Source organism: Rhipicephalus microplus, unplaced genomic scaffold (genome assembly GCF_043290135.1).
Source record: "Rhipicephalus microplus isolate Deutch F79 unplaced genomic scaffold, USDA_Rmic scaffold_145, whole genome shotgun sequence".
NCBI classification, from domain to species: Eukaryota; Metazoa; Arthropoda; class Arachnida; order Ixodida; family Ixodidae; genus Rhipicephalus; species Rhipicephalus microplus.
In genome coordinates, this window is record NW_027464716.1 from 426,764 (window position 1) to 452,139 (window position 25,376).

At 45.2% G+C, this 25,376-nt stretch overlaps 2 protein-coding genes across 3 annotated transcripts in view; one reads left to right on the forward strand and one right to left on the reverse strand.

Moving 5' to 3' along the window:
• The first annotated feature begins 452 nt into the window (after nt 1-452).
• LOC142791140 (protein ABHD1-like) lies at nt 453-18,285 on the forward strand. 2 transcript variants are annotated; one of them, XM_075885437.1, is made up of 10 exons: nt 453-654; nt 4,728-5,027; nt 5,784-6,065; nt 7,235-7,504; nt 7,865-7,987; nt 9,133-12,753; nt 17,009-17,141; nt 17,244-17,484; nt 17,844-18,017; nt 18,174-18,285. In XM_075885437.1, the coding sequence occupies exons 2-6, from the start codon at nt 4,770-4,772 to the stop codon at nt 9,412-9,414; spliced, it is 1,215 nt and encodes a 404-aa protein (XP_075741552.1). In that variant the 5' UTR covers nt 453-654; nt 4,728-4,769; the 3' UTR covers nt 9,415-12,753; nt 17,009-17,141; nt 17,244-17,484; nt 17,844-18,017; nt 18,174-18,285. The 2 variants fall into 2 exon arrangements, with proteins under 2 accessions (XP_075741552.1, XP_075741553.1); XM_075885438.1 differs by lacking the exons at nt 17,009-17,141; nt 17,244-17,484; nt 17,844-18,017; nt 18,174-18,285 and having other exon boundaries at nt 9,122-9,467.
• Nucleotides 18,014-25,376, reverse strand: part of LOC119159535 (STKc_myosinIII_N_like and MYSc_Myo21 domain-containing protein ninaC) — an 87,348-nt gene continuing 79,985 nt past the window's right edge. The window contains exons 28-34 of the mRNA XM_075885436.1: nt 24,028-24,181; nt 23,738-23,859; nt 21,317-21,445; nt 20,985-21,130; nt 19,471-19,583; nt 19,248-19,347; nt 18,014-19,164 (exon numbers count right to left, since the gene is read on the reverse strand). Of these exons, the coding sequence (XP_075741551.1) occupies nt 18,924-19,164; nt 19,248-19,347; nt 19,471-19,583; nt 20,985-21,130; nt 21,317-21,445; nt 23,738-23,859; nt 24,028-24,181 (1,005 nt within the window). The 3' untranslated portion in view covers nt 18,014-18,923. The remainder of the gene's footprint in view (nt 19,165-19,247; nt 19,348-19,470; nt 19,584-20,984; nt 21,131-21,316; nt 21,446-23,737; nt 23,860-24,027; nt 24,182-25,376) is intronic.

Genomic DNA, 25,376 nt, shown 5'->3' on the forward strand with positions numbered 1-25,376 from the left:
TTTTCTTTGTCCGCCTAAGAGCCACCCTTTGTCCATAAGGTGACATCGTCTGCGTAAAGAGCTGCTCCTAGACCTTTTATATTTTCCAGCTCACATGCGAGCTTTCTCAGGCCGATATTAAATAGTATCGGGGATAGCATGGCTCCCTGGGGGGTGCCTCTATTTGGGTAGTCGAACTGTCACCCGTAATACACACGACCTCGATGTGCAAATGTAGGTCATCGCCTCGATAGCGCGATAGCTGGCTACTTGAGGCACAAAAGCCGCCGGCAGTGGAGTTGAAGAAGCCGCTGGAGGACTCTCAGTGTGCAGGACAAAAAAAGGAAAAAAAGAAGCGTGTACATGTTAGCATGGATATATCTTCAAGAAGGGTTTATCGCCGGGTAAATGACACGCGCGTTACGCTGCTGGAAGGCGGCCAATCTCTTGACTCCAGTCCTTCCTATGGAGGCGGCAGGAGCACCGTTCGCTATCTTCGAAAGGGTGAAATTACAGAGTACTCTCTGCAAGGAAACTCCAACAGACAGGATACGATGACAGAGAAGACAGGACGAGAACTCGACATGCCGTGACAACGGTCTGTGAGGCGGCATGTGACCGGACTTGGCGTACTCGTCAGCAAACTGGCGAATCCGAAGATTCAGCGGCGCAAAGGTGCGTTTCCACGTGCTGTAATGGAGAGGGTTTTTCTCTCTCCTTTTTTCTAAACGTGCCGCCGCCGCCCTAACTGTTCGTTTTGATATGATACTGAGTGATTGCGGCGGGTGGCATTTCAGCAACGCAAAAAAAATTCTTCAAAATTGTAAGGTTACCTTTAAAGTTGATTGAGAGTGTGAGGATCATTAGCAAATCAGTAACGAAAAAAAATGCAGCACAGTTCAATTAACTGTTCCAAATATTACGCCTTAAGCAGACACTCGCTACTTCACACCACTCGGAAGTATGTACTGATGTGCAAGTGTATATCCCATAGTCCCCTTTAGTTCTAACCATTATGCGATTATTATTCTTGTTATTGTTCTTATTATTACGCAACTATGAATCATTCATTTTTATGTTCTGACATATGCTAGCTTCATGTTTCAATTTAATTTATTTTTTCGTGCAGGAAATGTTTGTTCATATTACGGCCTTAAATCGATTTTCTATGCAACTGAAATTTATATATTTATCAGATAGAGCAATATTTATTCGCGTAGATTCATTTGTGCACATTAAATATATATTCGCACGAAAATAGGAGTTGGGCCTGTGGAGTGTAACACGCACTTACTATGTCGGCAAGCCACAGCCAGACGAACGAGAAGAAGGGAGGGGGGGGGGGGTAACTCGTTGCAAATCGGTGGGGCCTAGTTGATATAAATATAAATCAAGGTGAAATTTCTCAGCTGAAGTACTGGCGTGTCTCGATCAGCGCCGGAGTTGCCGTTCGTCGGACTTGAAAAGGCGCCAGAGCTCAAACCAAAAAGTAGCCACGTCATTTAATGCTAACGCCTAAGTGGTAGCCAAAAAGAACAGAAGTGTTATCATGAACAGAGTCTTCACTATTGATGAATAAATAAAACCACTTTAAGTAAAACCCGAAGCTGAAAAGTAGCCAGTAAATAGCCATGACACAAACTGGAAATTTTCGTCGCCAAATGGGGTCGAAAAGTAACCGATTTGGCGCAATGCAACCACCATGCAGCGGCAAGCCTGATCAGAGCCATTGTTTGTCTCATCTCGTCCCTATGGAGAGTCTTAATATGAGCTGATATTTTTCACGTCAAAAAAAAAAAATCTTGCATTGGCGTAGCCAGGCGGTTGCACACAGGGCTCGTGCACCCCCCCCCCCCGCCTACATCTCCGAATCTTTATTATTTTTTTGGGCATGACACATAAAGCACAAAATGACACTCAGCCACATCTGTCTGCCCCGCCCCCACTTCAGATATAAACGTAGTGCCTCCACCCCCCCCACACACACACACACCGACTTTTGACGTTTTCTTAGCCCTTGACATTTTCTTGTCAAATCAGCTTGACATTTTCTTGTCAAATCAGCTTTACGCGCGACTACAATCCCTTGCACACCGCGCACTGTCTAACGCCGCCTTCGCTGAGCAGCTGCGCGCATCATGTCACGGTTCGCGGTCGGATTCGCGTGTACAGCGTTCCCCCGCTGTGCTCGCCTGCCGCCACTCGACTCATTAATGAGTGTTTCGCCACCGCAATAGCAAAGCCGAGCCCCGCAAACGATTCTGTTTTTGTGTCGCGTTGCCGACACCGCTGCATCGCAGGAAAGATCGGGTCAGTGGGCGATAACAAGAACAACGGAAAACCCGCTGACCGTCGTCTTCATTTACGCAAGGCATCCTTTTGAATTCCGGCTTTACAGGTACGTGTTGTCAAGTTTATATGATGTGCGCAGCATAGCTTATGCACATGCTCTCCGCCCACACGTATAGCTAGATGCATGTTCAAGAGGACGCGGGCTTATGGGTGGCGTAACTTACTCAAAGTTCCCATTTGTGGCATAATAAATGCCACAAGTGGCATTTATTATGCCACAGGCCTATGGCATAATACCCCAGAATCTATTTTATTTTAGAGTTTAATAGGTTGCTCGCTTAGTTTTTACACCTTACCCTTCATCAACAGAGACATCATTCATTCATTCATTCATTCATTCATTCATTCATTCATTCATTCATTCATTCATTCATTTGCACGGGTTTGGAGCACGCTCGTCGGCCCTCTCTGCAGAAAAGGTTTGTGTCTGCTGTAACGCTGACCACGAATGTTCACACATTCCGCTCCACTCACCCGCATCTCCGTATCTCTTGGACGCAATACACGTTCGCTTTCCGGCTACTTCGTTATCTCTGTTCAGATAAAAACGCCTTCATGCCACTCACCTTACGTCTGAAACGAACTCGTCTCGAAAGGCAATGGTGCGCGGCGGATGAGCATGATAACCGTGCACGGGGAGAGTCCGTTACGATTATCAAATACACAACACAAGAAACAAGTATGTGCGCGTAAACCGCTTGTGGGGAGCTAGCTGTTCAATGGGAGCAGCGGTCACGTCAAAAACAGCTGCGTGCCTCGAGCGTTGCAGTCTCTCGTTGCTTCCTGAAAAGGCGCATATTACAAGTGCCAGTATTCATAAGATAAGAAGTGGCTAGTCTCGTGCGAATGCCCCGAAGTTGTTATTCCAGGTTTAATCTTGTTCGCCAGGTAGATGCTTTAAAGGGGATGCGGTGCTTTGCTACGCCCCGCCCTTTTCAACGAGCGAGGTCGGAACTCACTTTAGGGCGTATATATTTATAGTCTCTGGTTGTATGCCAGGGGGATTTCTCGGCAGGCGCAATGAACTGTGATCTTAAAGGCGGCCGTGTGCCGTATGCGAGGTAGTTAGTGGACGGAATGCTTACGTTGAGCTCAAATACACAGATCACCGTCTGAAAGTGGGACCCATTGATTTCGAGATTACCGCAATAGCAAATATCGCCGTTTGTAAATGTCAAAGCAAAGGTGCAATGCTTTGCCAGAACAAATAGCTGCCCTTACCTCTGGGACAATATTACCAGTTTATCTTGATTGTGCTGACACTTGGTAACCATGTCTGTGTGCATGCGTTCATTTTTTGTATGCATTGTATATTTCTCTTTGAACAAGAGATAATGGCTGATGTGCTCTTCTTCTTCATTTGTAATCGGGCTATTTCTATTTCTGTCGTGTTTATATTTGCTGAGTCATTTGCTATTTGGAATCGTTTAGTACCATCCGATTCTGTAATAACGTACAATTCGCCCTCCCCCCCTCCCCCCCCCCCCAAAAAAAAGATCATATAAATAAAGATACAAATCTCGGACGACTTCCGTGGCACCATTTTATAGAGCGAATTCGCGGAAGATCGGTTTATACAGATTTGTCATACATCGCCATGTTCCAGACTGGCTTCCCGCAGGTGGCTGGAGGCAACGTTTTACTTTTTAGTGTTGCAAAAGTAGGACGGACATTCAACCTTCTCTATAGAAAGCACGGTGGAGCTACATTTCACACTCTCGTTTCCTGATAATCGAAGCAGAGAACAATGAATTTCACTCTGACATTTCGAGGCAGTAAAACATGCGTCGAAGAGTGACTGAACTCGTTACACTATGCAATAATACTCAATCCAACTTTTAGTCCATAACGGCGTATTGATGTGGGTTTATCTGCGAGAGAAACGCGGGCAACAGAAGGGGAGAAGACAGCACAAAGTCCGGCTGGGTAATCAACTATAACTATCATTTCGTATAAACTGAATGTAAACACTAGTTTTTCTTGTCGTATTCACTCGAGAGGAAAAAAAAACTAATGTTTACATTCATTTGGTTTATGCGAATAGCCAATGTGTGCGTCAAAGAGCAGAGAAATGTATGAACTGTGGCTTCAGAAATACACACGCGCACACACGTACACACACGCACACACACACACAGCCCTGAGAAGAGCATGTTCTTCGGCAGGCAGATAAAATGTATGGAAAAGTTGTGGCCTTCGGACCGCAGTCGTCGAGGTTGCTCCAAATGCAAAGGCAATCCGGTTTTTCCTTCCCGCTCACCGTCTCGAGAGTTCTCCTACGCGCGAACACATGTGCGGCGTGCCCGTAGCACACGTGCATGGCGAACCGGAGCTCCAGCGCGTGCACCCCTGCACGCGTTCGAATATGCTTCCTCAAATATTTCGTATCACGGCAGGCGAGGTGAAGGCGGAGCGGTGGGCCCGGTCCGTCGGCGGAGATGAGTCAGATGACGTCGTCGGAAGGGGGAACGTCGTCGACGACGTCCAAGTTGGACGTACTTGTTTACACGGCGTGCGTCGTGTACATCCTTTACTACATTGTGGCGCTGGACCGCCGGCCGCGCCTTGTTTGTCGCCTGGGGCGCATGCAGCGCTTGATTAGCAGTGGACTGGGGACGTTCCTCAACGCCTTCTATCGCACACCCATCTGGTGCGTCGGTGCCAACTTCCAGTCGGTCGTGAGCTTCCTGTTTCAGGTATACATTGGTCTCTCTATTTTGATTGATTGATTGATTGATTGATTGATTGATTGAGATGTTAAGTTTAACGTCCCAAAACCACCATATGATTATGAGAGACGCTGTAGTGGAGGCCTCCGGAAAATTTGACCCACGTGGGGTTCCTTAACATGCACTGAAATATGAGCGCACGGACCTGCAGCATTTTAGCCTACATCGAAAATGCAGCCGCCGCATAGTCTCTATATTCTCTCTATTTATTTCTTTCCTAGCGATATCTAGTTGTATGTACAGTCAGTGCCAAAAGTTTAGGGACCACGAGACGGTGGTATAATTGGTAGCACACCGGACCCGCACCACTCCACTCCGAATCATTTTTTTTTTTTTGCCCACTGAAAATTTCAAAAAGATACCCCCCCCCCCTCCTCACTGTCTACGCCCTGCCACGAAACGTAAGAAAAAGCTGAACATTACCGCTGCTTCGGGTGACGGCTTCAATTTCGATTTCAGGTCCGTTCTATAGGATGCGCTAACAACATGGGCAGTGCTGGGCGGTGCAGTTATTGCTCTGGGTGTTCCGGCTGCTTCAAAAAAAGAAATAATTACAAAAAATGCAAATAATGGCCATAGAAAACTCAGTTAAATTTTTTGACGTCATGGGGGCCTTGCAGTGATGTCATGGATTCTTATCTTGCACACGTTCGAACTGTCTTTCTCATTGAACCCTTTAGATAGCTCGAGAATGTGGGACGTTCGCGATGGTTCATACCGCAGAGTTGGCAGCCGGAAGTGTCCTACCGGCGCGAGTACCTAGCTTTGTCTGACGGTGGTCGGCTGGCGTTGGACTGGCTCAACGAAGATGAGGAGTCGCTGCCCGTGCTGCTCGTGTTGCCGGGGCTGTGCGGTGACAGCCAGGCCTACTACTTGCGTTCCTTCATACCGCTGGTGGAAAAGCTGCGTTGCCCCTGCGTCGTCATGAACGGACGCGGCCGCGGAGGTCTGCCGCTCAGCACACACCGCATCACCCACATGGCCAGCGTGGGAGACCTCACGGAGGTACTTGCAATAGAACACTCTTCAGTTGCCACAGGCGTGTATAAAGAGCGGGGGGAGGTGGGGATGGGGTCACCTTCCTTATCATCTAAGGGGGGCGCCTAGTCAGCCTTTTATTTTAGGGGCAAGCTCTTTTTAGTCTTTGTCCTGGGTCAGGCGTAACCGGCCGTATCGGACAAACAGACAGACAAACAAACAGACAAACGGACGCACAGACAGACAGACAGACGCTTCGCCCCAATCATCATCATCCACTCCATGAATACGCTGTGATTTGTTTTTTTTGTACCACCGGATCTTTCTGATTTGATTTGATTTATTTGTGGGGTTTAACGTCCCCAATAGATCTTTCTCGTTGCTGAATAGTGTACACGCGAAAACTAGCCAGAATGGAGCAATATGGCGCGTGCCGAACCTCCTCGAAGTTGTGGAAGCAGAGGCTGGATAGGGAGAGTGGGGCACGCCTTATCTGTAGTTCGGGAGCTCGCATTCCGAACCACCCGTGGCGATAAACGGCAGTAAAAGACGATATAATGACAGTGAACGGACGTATCTGTTTTGCGTCTGGAAAACGAGCCATTTCGCAGCAACTGCTATGTACGGTTTTGACGATTTACGGCCAAGCATGGTTTACGTTCCGCCTTGAACACCCGAAAGCCAAGAAGCGAAGGTGGGCCTTAGTGGGCAGCACGCCATTGCTTCATTTCCACTCTTGCTTCCAGTGCGAAGCTCCTTCTTTTTCATACTCGTCCAGCGTGTGTGGAGGCGGAGGTAGTGAACATTTGCTTGTGGTGTATGGTATAGCGACCATTGGCGTGTACACGGAAAATCCTGCTAACCACAAAGTTCGCTGCCATCATTGCACTGCCGACACAAGCGGACGCTGATCTTGTTTCATCTTCTTCGGCTTATCCTCACCTGCTCCAACTCTGCGAGTTGTATTGCACTAACATCAACATAAGATGTTTCAAATTTTCACGTTCCTGCCAGTCATAGGTAGCAGCTGGCTTCGTGCTGTCAACTCTCCGTAACGAAGTGTCCTCTCCCGTGCTCCCCCTTGTTTTAGCGTATACTGACCGTAAGTGCCTCAGTGTGAGATGGTCGGGAAGTGCGAGGGGGCCTTAACCCTGCACGCGCAGGCATATGCATACAAGGTTCGTGCGTGCACGCAGGTTGTGGACGAGGTGCGCCGACGATACCCCAGCCGAGCCCTGCTGGCGGTGGGCTACTCTCTGGGCGGGTTGCTCATCAGCCTGTACCTGATCAATGCGGGAGAGGAGGCGCGAATCGACGCCGCGCTGGCCATCTCGACGCCGTTACACTTGGCCACCGCCAAGCGGAACCTCGAGCAGTGGTGGAACTCCAACTTCGGCTTGCTCATTTACATGGCCAGCAACCTGGTCGGACACCTCAAGGACAACGAAGACGTGCTTCGATTCTGCGTGAGTCGCCTTGCTTTGAAAAAGACGTCTCGGTATGTTTGGAAACAACCACGTTTCTTCAAAATTCGCCCGAATTCAAGCTTCAAGCTCATTCGAAATGGCTTCAAGCTCATTCGAAATGGCTTCAAGTCTTCTTCACGCTTCTTTTATGTTCTTCACGGAATTAGCGCTATTCGCGTTTGTGTTATATAAGCAACCGTGGGCAAATTGATGGTGTTCGAGCTGTTCTTTCTTTCTTTCTTTCCGAGTTTCTTTCTTTCCTTCCTTCTTTCTTTCTTTCTTTCTTTCTTTCTTTCTTAAATATACGGAAGAAAACGATGTGACAGTTTGTGAGCGAGTCCTTTGTTCGTTTCGTTGCAGGAGGAGGTGAACGCGGACGCCGTTCTCTCTTCGTGGACGCTGTATCAGTTCGACAAGACCTACACGGCTCCGGTATTCGGCTTCAAGTCTACGGAGGAGCTCTACGAAAGTTGCAGCTTAAAGGTAACGTGACTCGATAGATCTCTTCATCGGAAATAGGTCCTCACTACGTGGTAGGGGTCCAACATGTATAACTTTGTCACTTGTTTAACCTGGTGCAAGTCACCGCTAAGTCGTAGAATTTTTTGTAGTTTCTTATTTTAGCTTTAGCTCATATGAATTGCTATTGCATAATCGCTATTTTAGTATTAGGTCGTTACTCTTGGGAAGCCAGGAATAGCTTATCGCCTATGCCATTGCAAGGCCGACCCATCGAATTTGTAACTTAGCCGAACTTTGATATATCGAAGTTCGCGATGTGACGAACTTTTCTCGATACTGTTTCTTTAATCCATAGAACGCACGCATTACCCCTCAATTTAACAAACCTAAGTCCCTTCTTCTCCTTTCTTTTTTCGTCACTGTTTCAATACAATGACGCTGTTTCTTTCCAAGAACTAACGAATTATTCTCATGTCTGAAAAGCACAAGCCAAATCTTGTTTTAAAGTTTAAAATGTTAATTGTCATGTGTGTGTGTGGGGGGGGGGGTGCAACATTAGAATAATACTTGCGCTGGCCCGGAACATTTATTTAGGTTGACTTAGGCTCTCATGCAATGCCAAAGGACTGTTGGCCATCCTGTCTTGCAGCTATTTCACAGAGAACACCTTATGTCTGCTCCTTTTTCTTTAATTGAGGCTTTTAAAGTTAGGATTATGAGACAGTGAAAATTAAGGGCTCTGGCGCCGTTGCCGCATTGAGAACGAAGTAGCAGGATGACGAAAATTGCGACGTATGCGTGGCTCTCGTGCAAGGAGAGAGAGAATGTGGGAGACAAATTCGGGCGCTCCGTGCCCTACTGGAATATGAAAACTCTCCGTCTTTGGACTGTGATGTCATGAGAAATGAATATAAAATATATCAGAGCAACATGCGCTGCCAAACATCTTTGTTGTGGATACAATGATGACCACGGCTAGCGCCCCATGCGAATGACGTCACATGAATACCTCCTTTAGAACGCAGGTGAGAATAATAAAACGTTTGTTGATGTATCTTCCTGTCCGCACGTTTCTCACTGGATGAAACGCTTTCATTTCAACTTGTCCAGCCAGCTGTATGTCTGTAGACCTCAAAGTGTGCTAATGGTGTGCAGTATACGCGCAGGGCAAGCTGTCTCGGGTGCGGCGTCCACTGCTGTTCTTCCTGGCCAGTGACGACGTGTTCGGATCGCCAGAAACCTTTCCCGAAGACGAGATAATCGCCTCGCCGTGGTTGGCCGCCGTGGTGACACCCAGCGGCGGCCATCTGGGCTTCGTCGAAGGCTGGCTATTTCCGCGGTTACCGTTTTACGCGGAGCGTTTCGCGGCAGCGTACGTGCAGGAACTGCTGCGAGTCGTCCAGAGTGACGGCGCCCGCGGCCTAGCCCGCCTGGGAGAGGATGCATGACCGGTGCCCTTCGTATTGCATAGCGAAACTAAATTACCGACGTTCCTCCTTCAGATCTCTGAGCAACAGTCTCTCGGTCTGCACTTTCCGACTTTCGTGTTACTTTCAGTTTTACAAAGGAATGAGGTAGAAGTATTTTAGGCGCGTACAGACAACGAGTCCTCAGAAATTCAATGCAGCAGTATTCATATAAAACACGCTGTTAATATATGAAACTATGTTCCTAGAGATTACTTCGCATAACTTCACCATGACCCCTTTCACACTCAATTAACCACCAGACTTCGTCGGCACATCCTTTTGCAATACTTCTCAAGCACATTTCTAAGAGCTTGGAAAGTACTTGTGCCAGAAGTTGCTGCGTGCGGGGCATGCATGTACTAAGGGACAATCTTTTGTGGGAGACAGCAGAAGTGCAGTCGAGGCTCGGGCCACGCGGTTGCTCGATCTCCCCCATCGAGCGGCCGTGCTCGGGCAATGTGCCGTGTTAATAGGGAGTTCTAGAATACCGTTTGCAAGCGCTGCGGGCGTTGCGGGCGTAGCGGGCACCATATGAGATTTAGAATAGCGTTTGCCCTGCTGCACCGCAACGCATGATCGCAGCGTCACCGTAGTCTCGAAACTATAGCGCTTGCGGGCCACATGCGGGCCGCGATCGCTGCACGGAATTTCTGATTTTCTGCGTGCGGTTCACGAACGCGAACGCAGACTCGCGTTACGACGCATGCGCAGTGGCACTGACCGCACCGCAAGGGCTCGCGGTGTGCTATTCTAAACACCCTATTAGCGATGTGCGGTGCGTGCGTCTCCTCGCACGCGCGCGCGTGTGTTATCGTTGGGCATGTATGCGTGCACACGCGCATGAGTACCTGGTGTGTCATGCGTCCAATTATGTAGGCGGTAAAAAAAATAGCATTGGAAGACCGGGTTCTATTGATACGGTGTTCGCTTATGACTTCGTTTAAACACCCAATTGCAATATACTGTTCATGTGTCATGGTGTTTCATAGGTGGAGGTAAGAAACTAGCAGAAATATATATGTATTTATAACGGGGCTAGTCAGACGATGGCGATGGCCGTGAAAGAAAATGATACATGGCAAGTGACGCGGAACACTCTTGTCAGGCCATTCTTGAATGGTGCTCACAAATCGTCGCCGCCTTTGCAAAAAAAAAAAATATTGCGCTGGACGGAGACTGTTTACCGCATTATATTTCTGCAAAGGTCACCTGTTCAAAGTTCATCTGTGAAGGCTGGGAGGGCCTTCCGCAGATGACCAGCCGCAGTTCATTCTCGCGTGTGCCTGTCCTACAGGTGGTTTCAATTTGCAAGTTTACTGTGGCACTTACAAGGGTGTTAATCATAGTCACCTATACTTTCTCTGGCATTATTGTCTGTTAGTTCTCTATATTGTCACATACTTAGTTGTAACGAAACAGGTAGTGAAACTGAAGAATGAAACGAAGTGATCGTATTCTCATTTAGGTTTGTATAAAAAAGCATTAGCTTCGGATGTTTCAATGGGGGAAATTAGTTTCAAACAGATGTAAGCATAGACGGAGAGTTTTATTTTGTCAATAGGGGTGGGGATATGACGTTTTTGCACATTTCTCTCTCTTTCTCTCTCTCTATGCGTGTGTGTCTGTGTGTGCACACGTGATATAACTTCAGTATTTTAGGTGCGGGTACAATATCAATATGAATATCTGGATAGAAAAAGTCATGAATTATTATTATTTTTTTTGGTCTCTTCAAAGACGTCGACCCACACCTTAACGCTTGGCCCAGAGTGAGAAATGTCGCATGGGCTGCAACTCGTTCGCTGCTTCGCATAAAACTGATTCCCACAATGCGCGGGATCAGCCCAACTTTTTTTTTTTTATTTTTTACTTTCATGCTGTACTTACTCTGTTACGACTTGAAACATCCTGGATGCAGTTGGCTAAAGCACAGAAAGCTAGTGAATTCAATTTAGCGAATGCTAGTGAATTCATTTTAAGAGCACTAAAACAATTACCAGATGTTAGGAAATATATACCACTGTATACATGCTTCGAAATTTGCACACGCCGAGTAAAATGCATCCCTCGGCATGCTCTCCTCACTTCCCATGGTGCTCGTCACGTGGTAATGTCACGTGTCCTTCTCTTCACTGCCCACGGTGCTGCATCACGTCACGTGGAAATGCCACGCCACAAAACTAATACGGAAACCCACGGTGCAGCGATGGGATGCGCCAGCGAGAACCCGGAAGACTAACTGAGTCTGATCGACCGGGTCCGCGTAGCGGCTGCTGCAAGCGGAGCCCTACCGGTGTAACACGGGCATTTTTAATCGCGATCAAACCAATCCAGATTAACCACGATCCAGATTAGGTGCTGCTACACGGTCACTTTTAATCGCAATCATGGCCGATCGGGATAAAGGCTATCGCGATCTGCGCACCACGATCTGGCTGACAGATCGCAATCTTGTGTCGTCTGCGCCCCCTGGCCGAGCTTGTTGAAAGCAAAAGAAACAGGAAAATCAATCAAACATAGTTGCTGTAAAAACAGTTTTTAAAAGCTTGATATTTATTCATAAAAGAAATTTTTAACTGTTTCAATATCTAAAATAACATTGCACATTTCGAGATTTGTAATGGCGGCATGCAGTTATGGGAGAAGCAGACGACAAAGTTCAACTCTCGAACCACCGGAGCAGTTGGAGCACCTCGAAGCAACTCGATTATGAGTGTCGCCAGCTTTTAAACTATGTCACAGCGTACGCGCACTTCGTGGTCGAATGAAGAGACCTTTACAGTAATTGACCGCTGGCAGAAGCAAATGGGAGACTTGAGGCAGCAGAAATGAAACTCTGGCGTGTACAACGAGATTGCCGTTTCGCTGCGACTAAACGGCTACTAGCAGATATACCATCAGAAATAAAAGTGAAGTTTAAAGTTCTCACACAGCAATACAGCTAATTGCGAAAAAAAAATATACCGAATGATGGATTTATGAAATTACTTTTGTAGTGGCAAGTTTTTGATGTTCGAGTGGTACTTGAACACGATTTGCTGATAAATCGCTTTATTAAAATATCGTAAGCTGAGTTTTATCATTGACATGTTTTACAGCACGCAAGTGCCACCTGGTGCATTTCAGCTGACCCAAATTCGATCCAAATTAGCTTGGGCCATGTAGCAGCGGCCATAAAAATCATCACGATAAAAGAAAAAAAAACAATCCCGATCACTCTGATTGCGATTAAAAGTACCCGCGTGACACCAGTATAAAGCCCACCCCCTGCCACCGCAAGCCAAGAACCTCTGGCTGGCCACTCGGAGCTCCTACGCAGTGAGTAAATGCGTTTTCACTACCACCATCAGCTGGGATTACGAATTTTTCCACCAATTTGGTTGTGGATTAGTAATTGAGTTCCCCTTCCCCGAGCGAACTGGAAGTAAACCCTCTACTTATAAATAAAAAACGCATACCATCTTCTCTCGGCACTTTCAACAGGAATCGTGTTGAAGGGTACCTATTTGTATACAACAACAAAAGAACTGCATTATTGTAGGGGCGAGAAAATCTGGGTGAAAGCATTCGCTGATTGACAGTGTCGGAAATGCTTTGTATTCTCAGAACATTCTAAATCCTAAACATTTCTTTGCGTACTACAAGCACTTTTGGCATCTATCTATCTATCTATCTATCTATCTATCTATCTATCTATCTATCTATCTATCTATCTATCTATCTATCTATCTATCTATCTATCTATCTATCTATCTAGCCGCTTACGACTGGGTGCTCTCGTGACCCCCCCCCCCCTTAACTTGGCTGGAAGCAAAATTAGTACAAGAGGGTAAGATGGTTTGATGAATATGTCACGTTGGTCAATACATGAATGTCACAATCTCGTCACTTACGTCGTCAAACACTTTCCGCCAGACAGTGGCACATACCCGCAGGCGGGTATGTGCCACTGGTAGGCCACAAGTGATTAATACTTAGTGTCTACTTGGAACGGCAAAAACACACTGATTTCTTCTACTGAACGATATCGCAGTAGGTCATTAACTGATGAGACCGTGCTGGACCCTTGGCCAGACACCAACAGTGCAATTGTGGTCATAAGAGCGGTTATAACCTTTTTTGGAAGCAACTGGACTATATGCGCGACTATAAAGTTTGTCTCAGCTAGAAAGAATACTGCATACTCACCTCTCTATCTCACCATCGCCATCCATTATTCTTTCTTTTCCCCTTTCCCCTGCCCCAGTGTAGAGTAGCAGGCTATAGAGCAAGCTATGGCTCAGGTCGACCTCTCTGCCTTTCTGTAAATAAACCTCTCTCTCACTCTCTCTCTCTCTCTCTCTACATGGTTAATTGTAACACGTGACCGTTAAGGAAAAGCTGAAATAGGCAGCGTCGACCAACGAATGCAAAGAATAAATGTCAGGGTCCCAGCAGGAATCAGAGCCCAGCATTCTGCGGGACAATAAAGTATTCTACCAGAGAACCACGCCTGGTGTCGGAACTCTTTTTCAAATATACCGTAATGTTCGTGACACGTCAATTCTGATTTCAATGCTGGCTATCCACTTTTATAAACATTACATGCGTACTCCCCAATTCTATTTACCACGTGCTTACAGGAGGTTTTCATAGGCCTAGAATGGGAACAGTTAGGGATAAGAGTTAACGGAGAGTACCTGTACCCCTGTCACACGGGCACCCGCGAACACCGTTTAGCTCCTTCGTCCTTACGACAAGGGAGATGCGGTCCATTTCACGCGGCAACCCTTACGCAAGTGAAGTGACCTGCGCTTCACCGATGCCATTGCATTGCTGAGTAACTCAGGGGACGAATTGCAACTCATGATTACAAGGAGAGCAGAAAGGTGGGTCTTAAAATAATCTGCAGGAAACGAAAGTAATGTGCAACAACCTTGGAAGAAAGCAATGCTTTGAAATAGGTAGTATTCCACTTCAAGTTGTAAAATACAATGTCCACTTAGGGCAGATAATAACCACAGAGCCGAGCGACGAGATTGAAGTAACTAGAAGAATAAGAATGGGGTGGAGCACATTTGGCCAGCACTCTCAAATCAATACAGGTAGATTGCCACTATCCCTCAAGAGCAAGGTATATAATAGCTGTATCTTGCCGGTACTTAGCTACGGAACAGAACCGGGAGACTTATAAAGAGGGTTCAGCTTAAATTGAGGACGACGCAGCGAGCAATGGAAAGAAAATGGTAGGTGTAACCTTAAGAGACAAGAAGAGCGCAGAGTGGATTAGGGAACAAACGGGGGTTAAGGATATAATAGTTGAAATCAAGAAGAGGAAATGGACATGGACCGGGCATGTAACGCGTTGACAGGAGAGTAGAGACAGAAAGGGTACAGGAGGGGGAGACAGAAGGTTAGGTGGGCAGATGAGATTATGAAGTTTGCGGGTATAAATTGGCAGCAGCAAGCACAGGACCCATTTAACTGGCGGAACATGGAGAGACCTTTGTCCTGCAGTGGACGCGTAGTCAGGCTGATGATGATGATGATGCACTCCTATCTTATAGCCGTCACGTCGGGCTAACGTCGATTGTAGTTAGGTGACATTCGTGGAAGTAGATCTATGTAGCAGTGTCCTGGGCTACCATGTTCGTGAGCCCTAGCGCTTCATATCAGCTTATCGCACCTGGTGTTCCTAATACTCACGTTCTCGTTGGCGTCGTTGCGCAAGTGCAAACAACTGGTTATGTAAGCAGCTGCAACTGTTCAAGATACGTTTATGCGTGCAACATTTGTTCATACATTTATCGCCATTCATGACGTGTCAATCAGTAAAAATATTACAACACAGTCACCTCCCTTCTGCGTGCTTCGATTAACGTCGATTCCCATGGTACGTGGAATCTGTCAAATTTTTGTTTATGGTATATCAACTAGCCGAGAAATCACACTTACCCTCCCTCTTTTTTCCCCTCTTAACGGCAATCGTTAAAATGACATAAAGGATACCGAAAAGTGCAGCGTTTCCATGGCTTCGTTTGCTAAGGCGGGGGCAAGCGCAAAAAAAAAAAAAAAATAGGGAAGATTTATTTCTCTCATTTGTGTTGAACGGTAAGTCGGCCTATACTGCTATCACCGTTATTGCATTGCCAGTTTGCCGTGAAGAAAGGAACAAATGAAGCAGGTGGATTTGTCAGCGTCGACTAAGGCTGCCTCGCCACGTACGTGCCTAGCGCATCATCCTTTATGACACAATTTAGAATCGCAGGTTCTAAATTTCACAAAATGTGACGCAAGTTTCGCTGCGTGGGTATAGCGGACCGATATGCTACAGCGAAACGAAATGCGTTCTTATATATGTAGCGATAATGCGCTTTCGACGCGGCCATCTGACCTGGATGCGTTGCACACACAAACTGGCAAACGTTACCACGCGAGCCATACGAGGACAGAACTGCCACACCGTGGTGTCAGGTCAGCATCGAAATCGCCGAATGGTAAGCGTCCTGCTCCAAACAGCGAATATGCGAAAAAAAAAAAAATTCATGCTTCGCGATTGACGTGATTGACTTATCTGATGGCAACACTGTGGCGCAAACATTCAACTGGAGTGTTGGATCAACAAGTTAGTCAGGTATCCAAGTTTCTGGTAGCCGTATCCTAATTTAGCGTTGCGTTTCAGCGTAGTTCTGGCCATTTCGTACGCCCAGATATCGCCTTGCGAGCGTGATGTCTGGCAGTCCGGTGCCTAGATCTGCTATCACTGTGAGCCCACCCAGTCGGTGGGCTGCGGACGCCGTGGCCTTCGTCGTGAAGCATTCGAGAGCTGGCATAGTGCCTCTCTGCACCAACGTTGCCGCGTTACTGGAACAGCGAGATCGGTAATCAACTTTCGCACACAGCAGCACTAAATACGTTTGTTGCTTCGACGCCGCACGGTCTTCACCTGTAGTTTAACTGTTCTAGGCTCACTCAAGAAAACGAGGCTTTAGGTCGTGAATTACAGGCCTGCAAGTTAATGCCCGCGCAGCCCGCAGATGCTAAGACAGTTGCAACCAACACGCATTCACCACAGCACGACCACAAGTAAGTGTATGTACACTATGGTAATTCTGTGCAGCCCACTCCTGTGGTTGTATGGGGGTCTGGCTTGCTCAGGACCAGGGGCCTAGCCATAAATCTTTTCCGGAAAAGGGGGGAAGAGAGGTTCAAAGATACTTTATGTATATGTTTGTGTGTGAATATATATATGCAAGCAAATTTTTAAAATTTCAGGGGGGGGGGCATGCTTGATTTATGACCTCTTTTTTGAACCCCTTCAAATTACCCCCTTGGCTATGCCCCTGTTCAGGACTTTTGTTATGTAGAGGAGAATGAAGGACTGGCAGTGTCAGGCTCCTCTGTCATGAGGTGGGGAAGGGGACGTGCTGTAGATGGTTTGTGTACAAACCATGTTGCATGAAGTGAATACTTTAAACACTTGTATATTGATGTAAATTATGCTGTCACATATTTCCAGTAACCTAATTTCTAGAGAAATATTTTACGTCGATCTCATCACATTTTAGCGTTCTTGCTTTTCATTTCTTTACAGACCATGTGTCGCAGAGCACGCTGCATCGGCAAGCACTTTTGAACTAGCAACTGTAAGTGATGCAGAAAATTCTAGCCGTGGTATTGCAGCCTCTCTTGTGAACAAGAAAAAAGGGACTATTTACACACTGAAGGTGATGCACAAATATCGCCCATTTCGTGGTACAAGTGCTGTAAATGCTGTAAATGTAGGTAGCAGTTGCTAATAACTTTTCTAACCCTTTACTTTTGAAAAGGTTCTGGAGCAGTTGCATCAGTTTGGAAACCCTTGGGTGCCCTTAGACAGCTGCCTTTGTGAAGCCTGCAAATCTTTTGAAGGAACAAAAGTGTCCCCGAAGGCTCTAACTTTCAACCTTCTCGACAAAGGCCACACAGCAGTTATTCGAAGAAAACTGTCGGGAAAGATTTGTTATGTTGGCCACCTTGACACCAGTGCACCACACTGGATCTGGCTTGGTCTTGATCTGCCTTATCCTGGTTAGTATTTGGTAGTTGAGAACGATTAAAGTCCTATGACACAGAACACTGAGTATGTATTTTTAGCATTACATGTGATAATGATTTAAGCTGACCAACAAGCAAACCTCTGCAATAGCCAAGTTTCATATGATAAAATATTAACCCAGAATGGCTTAATACAATTAACCACTGAGTTGTATAGTCTTGCAGTCATCGTGGTCATACTGCTAGTTGAGGATTATAAACTTCTAAAGTGTTTTTTATTCACATGCGGAAGTATCGGTGTAATTTATTAACATTGTAGTTATAGTAGCCATTCTTAGCTTCTTCTTTATGAGTGAGGCTAAAATATATTTTTTTCTCTCTATTGATGGCAGTGGGATACTGCGATGGAAAACTCGGTGGAAAAGCGTACTTTGAGTGCAGGCCAGATCACGGAGCGTTCTACAATGTTTCAAGTGTAACAGCAATAATAACTTAATGCAGCTTACAGCCAGGATGGAAACACCTTTTCAAATCATGAGACACGACGGAAAAGTACGCAATGTCTGGTGAGAGGAAATATCACACTTTTATTGCTGCATAGTTTCACTTTGATGAGAAATGCTTTGTACATCTTTTGTACAGATTGTTTTATTTACACATTTGATACTGTTAGAAATCAAAAGTTTTTAACTCAGTGTGCACATGCTCTTTCTTCTCTGCAGGGAGTGAATATGAAAGTTCAGGGCCCTGAGAATCCTTGTTATGTACTCTTTTCTTGCACATACGTTGTGTGCAGTGTTGTCTTGAATAAATACTTTTCTTTTTCATCCATAACCTTGTTTAACTTTCTGCGTGTCTACGTGTGATTTTTTGGTGTTGTTATGTGGGCATTCAGTTGAGGCTGAATTCTGGCTTATTTTGTAGCAAGGCTTGCATTGCCAATTGAAAAAACTGGCTTTGGTCACAGCACAGTGTGCTCTTCACAGCCAATTCAGTATTTTCCTCAGGTGTCGTAGCCTACCAAGGTATTGCACACGAACGGCAAGGATAACACTGCTACTAAAAGTTCTATAAAAGCCTTAATTACTTACTTTATCACAGTTGTCAGGATAGTACTAGCTGGTGTCATGGCTTGGGCATTTGCTGTATTTCATCTGCATTGCTTGTGTAGTGCCATGTTTGCATATTTGGTTAAAGGCAATTTGCAAAGCAGTGGTCTTCACTCCACCACTATTCTCCTTTGATAAACCTGATTTCCGCACAAAGTGGGCAATGTGTCCTTGAACATGAAGGAGGGAGACAAGAAAGCTCGGTGTGTGTGTGCTTGCTTTGAATGACATACACATTGCAGCATGGCATAAAAAGCTGCAAGGACGGAAACGGAGAGACTAGTTGTCCTGTACTGCTTTCACTCTAAGCAGGACCAGACATCTTACAACCTTGTACACTTGACGCCATTGTAGTTGTAATGATCACGTGACTGAATTTGATGATGATATTAAACCCTTACAACGCTTCAATGTCTCTGTAGGTGCATTATCTGTCTTGCGCAATAGCTTGCGAAAATCAAACACGCCCGGTGTTTGCCTGTTTGGGGATGGTTTGGGTGAAGGTGGAGGTTTTCGTAGGATCTTCTTGAACTGGTAGGGACCTTGGTTTGGGTCACTTTCTTGTGCTGTAGGCATCTCACAATGGACTGGAATGGTGGGCTCACTGTAAGAACAAGACAAAATAACCAAGTAGCGGTAGCCTGACACCTTACACCATGTCAAGCTACAAATGCTAGCTGTGCTCACATTTTGTGGTTCTCTTTGAGTGAGCCTTCTTGCCACCAGGATTCCACTTCAACAATCGTTGGCCTGGGCCCACTGCTTAGGCTGCTAGAGTTTCCAGAAGCTGAAAGAAGCAGGCAGTCATGTAATATTTCTGATGTTAATCAGTCTTTAATACAAACAGCTGCAACCTGCAAGTACTACTTCACCGGCATTCATTTGCGACTTGGGAAAAACTGCAACTCACCCGAACTTGCATCCATCTCTTGCTGTTTTTTCTGGTCTATATTGACTCCGTTAACTCCATTGCGCAACTCCCTTGGTGCCGGTTTCACAGGAACCTCTGTGGCCAGCATTTTTCTGTATAACGGCAAAAGTTCTACCTTTGAGATAAACGATACACTTGTTGTTAGAGTCAAGTGCCCTGCATCTACATTTTGAAGCAAATGCAAGCACAGGCTGTTGTACCTTATCAACACATGTTACTGGACCATTTGACTTATAATACTGTATAATGGACCATAATTAACTATGGCTACATTTTGTAAATTGATATAAAATAAGGTGGGGCCAAGATGAGCCCCTTAAATTCAATTATCATGAGCACAAATTAAGCATACACTATGCTATTTGAAGGACCTAGAAATAATGCTGATGTGTCCTGTCATGTCAGCTCTCAAAAACAAATTAACGGTGTGATAACGGTGCACTCCATCTATTGCACTGGTGCTATGAATGTTCATGAATTTATATGCCAGTGTTGATATCAGCAGAATGCATAGATACTTTTTCAGTTGTCCTCTTGCTGATATACAATAATGTTTCTTTTTCTCTCAGGATGGGAAGACATATATGCGCTCATTCTAATGAGGTGATATTCTCAATGAATTTACAGTATATTTTGAATACATTTTTAGACCTATCATAAATGTGTGCAAGAAAATGGGCATCTTATATGGATGCACAGGAGCAAAATATGAGCATTTAGTTGCTTTGTTATTTATCACCTTTTTTTAACATTTCATTTGTGTATGGGGTACCTTTATGATGACCTACAGTTCCAATTTGGCCGAGTTTGAAAAACTTAGCACTTGTTCGCTAAGACATTCTTGTCAAGAATACAGTATGATGCAATAAGACAATTAGAAGTGGGAAGTCCTGGTCTTGATTTATATTGGTTCGAATATAACTACTGTAACACTATCCTGTTACTCTGTTACACTGCAAAGGGATTATGTTATGCTGTCCTTATTTCATTTTGCATTATACACAGCACATTAGCACAGCATCAGACATCCTTGTTGGTATCGCTTTCTTTCATACTTTTCAAGCAATGCTTTGAAGCTGTGGAAATCACATAAGAACCGCTCTATGCATTTTGCACTGCAGCTTTTTTTTTCATAAATATATGAAACGTGTTACTAAAAAAGCAACTATACTACAAGTACTACAATTGTGTATGTAAGGTTTGTCAAATAATGTATCGTACATGTTTGCGTTTCCAGTTTGCAAGCGTTTGTGACGGTCACAGCTGGCAGAGCCACACCACTTCACTTGTATGGCCTTAAATATACACTAAGCATAGCTGCATCTTTTTTTTTCTTTTGAGTGTAATACACTGTTTTCCTAGCAATGCTAATGAATATGATCATAAGATCGAATGAACGTAAGTTTCTGTCTAAAAATTTTGTTGAATAGCTCACATCAGTGCTGGTTTTAAATGGCTGGTTTTATTACATTATAGTTTTTTTTTTACTGTACCTGTCTTCTGCAGGGAGCTTGTGAGTACAGAGGTCAAAGTTGTTGAGATGCAGAGGCTTCTTTGGTTGTGGCCTTTGTTGGTGCTGGTGGTCGTGATTTCTGCAGCGACCATTGATCCTTCGCTCGCTTGGCACAGGAGTTTCATCCTGCATCATTGAAAGCAAAAGCAGCATGGCCATATTTTAGCAAGCTGCTTTTTCTTGCTTCTGTAGGAGCTAGACAGATTACCAATATTAATGCATGCATCCGCGAAAATGGACTTACGGGTGATAGTACTGAGCACTGTTAGTAGATTGATACAAGTACATTGCTTTGAGACAAGCATCACGTACCACAATGGTTTCACCATTCCTGGTAGACAGGCCAGGCACTTGGTGGCAGGTCATGATGAGCTGTGTGATGTTCGTGTTTGGATGCGCCTTCTTTAGACATCGATTCCTGCTGCTTGGGCAGTGGTGCACCTGTGAGAGCAGTGATGCATGTTCTTTTTAATAGTGGTAGACAACAGCAATAAATGAGCAGTTATTACACAGTTCTGGTTACAAAGCTACAGTAACTTGCACACTTTCTTTTCTTATAAGTATTCATTTTTACACAGATACCGTGGCATAATAGGGAAAATGCTAACTTTGTCTTGTTGTATAGATACATTTAAACATGGCGTGTACGTACATCAAACCACACAGCGAGGTAAAAATGCAGTCTCGTCACCACGTAGCCATAGCATGCTGCAGCAGAGTATGGCTGAGAAACCGCTGCTGTCTTCCCATAGCCTTATGTATATTACTTTGTGAGAAATCATAACTATAACTTACATGACCAACGTATGTGATTATGTGTTTAAATTATTGGCATACTGTTCTTGTTTTTCGAGAATTCTACTTGTAGAAGAGCTGAATTTTGCTGCTTATGAATGGTACATAGAGAGAGAGAGAGAATTTATTTACAGAAAGGTAGAGAGGTCGGCCTGAGCTATAGTTTGTTCTGGCCTGCTACTCTACACTGGGGAAGGGTGACTGGGGAAGAAAGAGTGATGAATGATGATGGTAAGGTAGAGAGATGATATGTTCTTATTAGGCTGGGTAACTCTACAGACGTGCATCCAGTCCAGTGGCTTCTAAGAAAGCGATGACGGCTCGTATAACTACATGTGTGCTGCTGGCGTCAGGCCAAGGACTTAACACAACCTCATCGGTTAATGGTCGACTAATATACGGCCAATCGAAGATATCAGTTGCTGACGTTCGCTTGCATATGCTGGACAGTCGCAAAATATATGTTCAAGCGTTTCTGGCAACCGACAGTGACCACAATTGAGACCTGTGTCATTACAGCCAATCAAGTGGGTGTAACGTCTCGTGTAAGCGACACCGAGGCGAATGCGGTGGATAATGCATGAGATTCTTCACTTTAATTTGTGAGGCATACGGAACTTCATTTCCGGGTCCCATTTGTGCAGCCGCTTGTGCTGGTGTTCTGGTTTCTGCCAGTGCTCTAAGATGGAGTTGCGCATTACGCGTCGAAGTAGGATGTTAGTATCCTGTCGAAAAAATGCGATGCCCACTTCCAGGCACTATTTAAAGCTCTCTTAGCTTCAGCGTCCGCCTCTTCATTGCCCATTATGCCACAATAAGCAGGTATCCATTGAAATGTTACATGATGTCCATTTTTTTGTAGCAATGCCAAGAAGCTCTGCTATTTCAATCCATAAAGTATGATATGAACCCTGTCTCATGAAGCCATCGATGGTTTCAAGAGCAGCTTTGGCATCGCACAGTATCGTCCATTTACGAGCGGGTTCTGTCGACATGAAACGCATTGCCTCCCGAATAGCAAGAAGTTACGCGGCTGTTGATGTGGTCTTGTGATCTATCTTGAAACGTCGAGCTATCTTCATCTGCGGGATGACAAAGGCTATACATATGGGTACACAATCATTGTGTTATTTTAGCTGCCAAGCTGGAACACAAAAGAAGAGAACAGATAGCATCACTGTGTTCACACTGTATTTGAGGTGGTAGTTGTATGCAGTAGTAGTTTATATATGCAGAAATGCAATACATTCACACTTTGTATGCGCTTTTATGTTACGGTTAAAATGTTACTAATTATGCAAGAGTTGTGTAATAATTGTTACTGTTTAACGTCCCAAAACCACCACATGATTATGAGAAATGCCGTAGTGGAAGGCTCTGGAAATTTTACCACCTGGGGTTCTTTAATGTGCACCTAAATCTAGGCACACGGGCCTCAAGCATTTTTTCTACCATCGAAAATGCGACTGCTGTGGCCCGGATCAGACCTCGCGACCTGCGGGTCAGCGGTCAAGTGCCTTAGCCACGAGACCACCATGGCGAGTTGCAACTGTAGCATGGCTGATGGTTTAGTGGCTGTGACGCACAGGGCGGCCATGTATTGATGGAGACATAATGCAAATATGTTTGTATACTTTAAACGTATATACCTGACCCAGTATAATTAGTCCAGTGTCCCCCACTCCAGCATGCCTCATGGTATTTTCTCAAATCATGGTTTTGTCTTGTAAAACCTCAAAATTTATTTTTTCACGTTTCATAGCCCTACGCATGGTTTTGAACCCTTTTGAATTCATTTTTCACAATGCATGCTACTGAACAGTTGCAGTGCCTTATATCACACCGACTTACCAGATATTTGAAGTGCATGGGATCAGTTAAAATTTGTAGATTTGGCAGCTTTTGATTTCTATGAACTGAACATCATCACACAATTACCTTCTGGCAAAAGTCTAGTATCTTGAGGCACTTCCAAGTGGAACCATTTGGGTCGACGCACTTGTGATGTGCTGCTTTTCTTCTATTTGCTGCCTCCTTGTTCTTCTGGATCTTCATTTGACCTGCAGTTGTGAGTGCAATGCCAATTGAGAGATTGGAGATAGCATATTCACATTACTTTTACAACAATGCTATCAGTAATTGCACTGATAATGTCATCAAGCAGAATGCACTACCACAGCATCATTGCAGTGTCATATTAAAATCTTATGCGTTATGGCAAAACTTACATCGCTGGGCGACCAGGGCAATGGCAAGTCTCCTCTTCTGCACATAGCGCTTTGCGAGCCACCTCCGGACAGCTGACTGTGCAATCACTATTTTCCGTATTTGCTGCTCATAAAGTCGAGAAAGGTATTCCACATGGTAGTACTTCAGGAATACCTGCAAGAAGTACACGGTCATGGAATTACCTAATTCAATGTAGGTGCACAACAGTGAAGCATTGTTATCATATGCGTGCACACTCATAATAAAAATCTCGATGTAGCCGTATGCAGAGGATTTTTCGCATAAGTGTCTAATAACTTTTGAGGATACTTCCTTGCGATGTCCTGGCATCTAGCAAGTGCAGTGTTTGATCAAAGCTATAGACATTGTTTCCTACATGAATGATAAATAGTTTCTAAAAGTGATATCGCCGGAAGGTTATCGTTTGACATTACTGCCCTCTCCTGAGAAGTACTTTGGCTTGGGCTAGCTGGTTCATATACTTGATTTTGAACGGGCAGCGCAAATACACAGAGAACAGTCTCTACTGTGTTTCTTTTTTCTGCGTATTTGTGCTGCCCTTTCAAAATGAGTACCCTATCATGACCTTTATTACGATTGTGTGTGGGTCATACTAGGCAACATTTGACCATCGCCATAGTTTTCTGCATAATCTGCAGGGGTGATATAGTGGAAAGCACGTGGAGGTGAGTTGAGTTCACATCTGTAGGAAAAGTGATTGGGGGGGAAATGGTAATGGCAGTAGGAGTCTGGAGACAGCTTTGCTAAAGGCTTAACGAAGAAGGAGTGATCACAAAAGGACGCAGCACTTGTCCACTCCTCAATGCACAACAGGCAGTCTAACAAGTTCACTGACCCTTTGATACAGTGCAGAATGCATGACAGGCAGTGTCAACATAGTTTTTTGTTTCCACCCAGAAGTTGACGGTGCAACACTGATGGCTCGTGGCGAAAGGAAAGCTCACAGCATAAGATAGATCATGTGAGCCTGCTGTTACACTTGCTGTAGCTCCTGGTAAAGCATCGGTGTCAATGAAGTGGATAGAAGGGTCTAAGCCCTCTACTCGAAATCATTTATATATTGCATGTGTATATATGCATGTATGCACAGACATGCACAGACACATACACAAGGGAATCGGTAGAGTAAATCAGCACCCTCCAAAAAAATAATTCTGGCTACACTTTTGATGCCCAATCATTGGGGAGATCAATCAAGGCGCATTCCCCTTACGTGTGCTCAAGCAGTTGGCGCCGGGGGACAGAAGCAAAGTGCGCACTGGAATACAGGTATGGCGCGGCGCGCTACCCGTGTCTATAATCGTGTGCACAGACGGGCAGTGTGGGG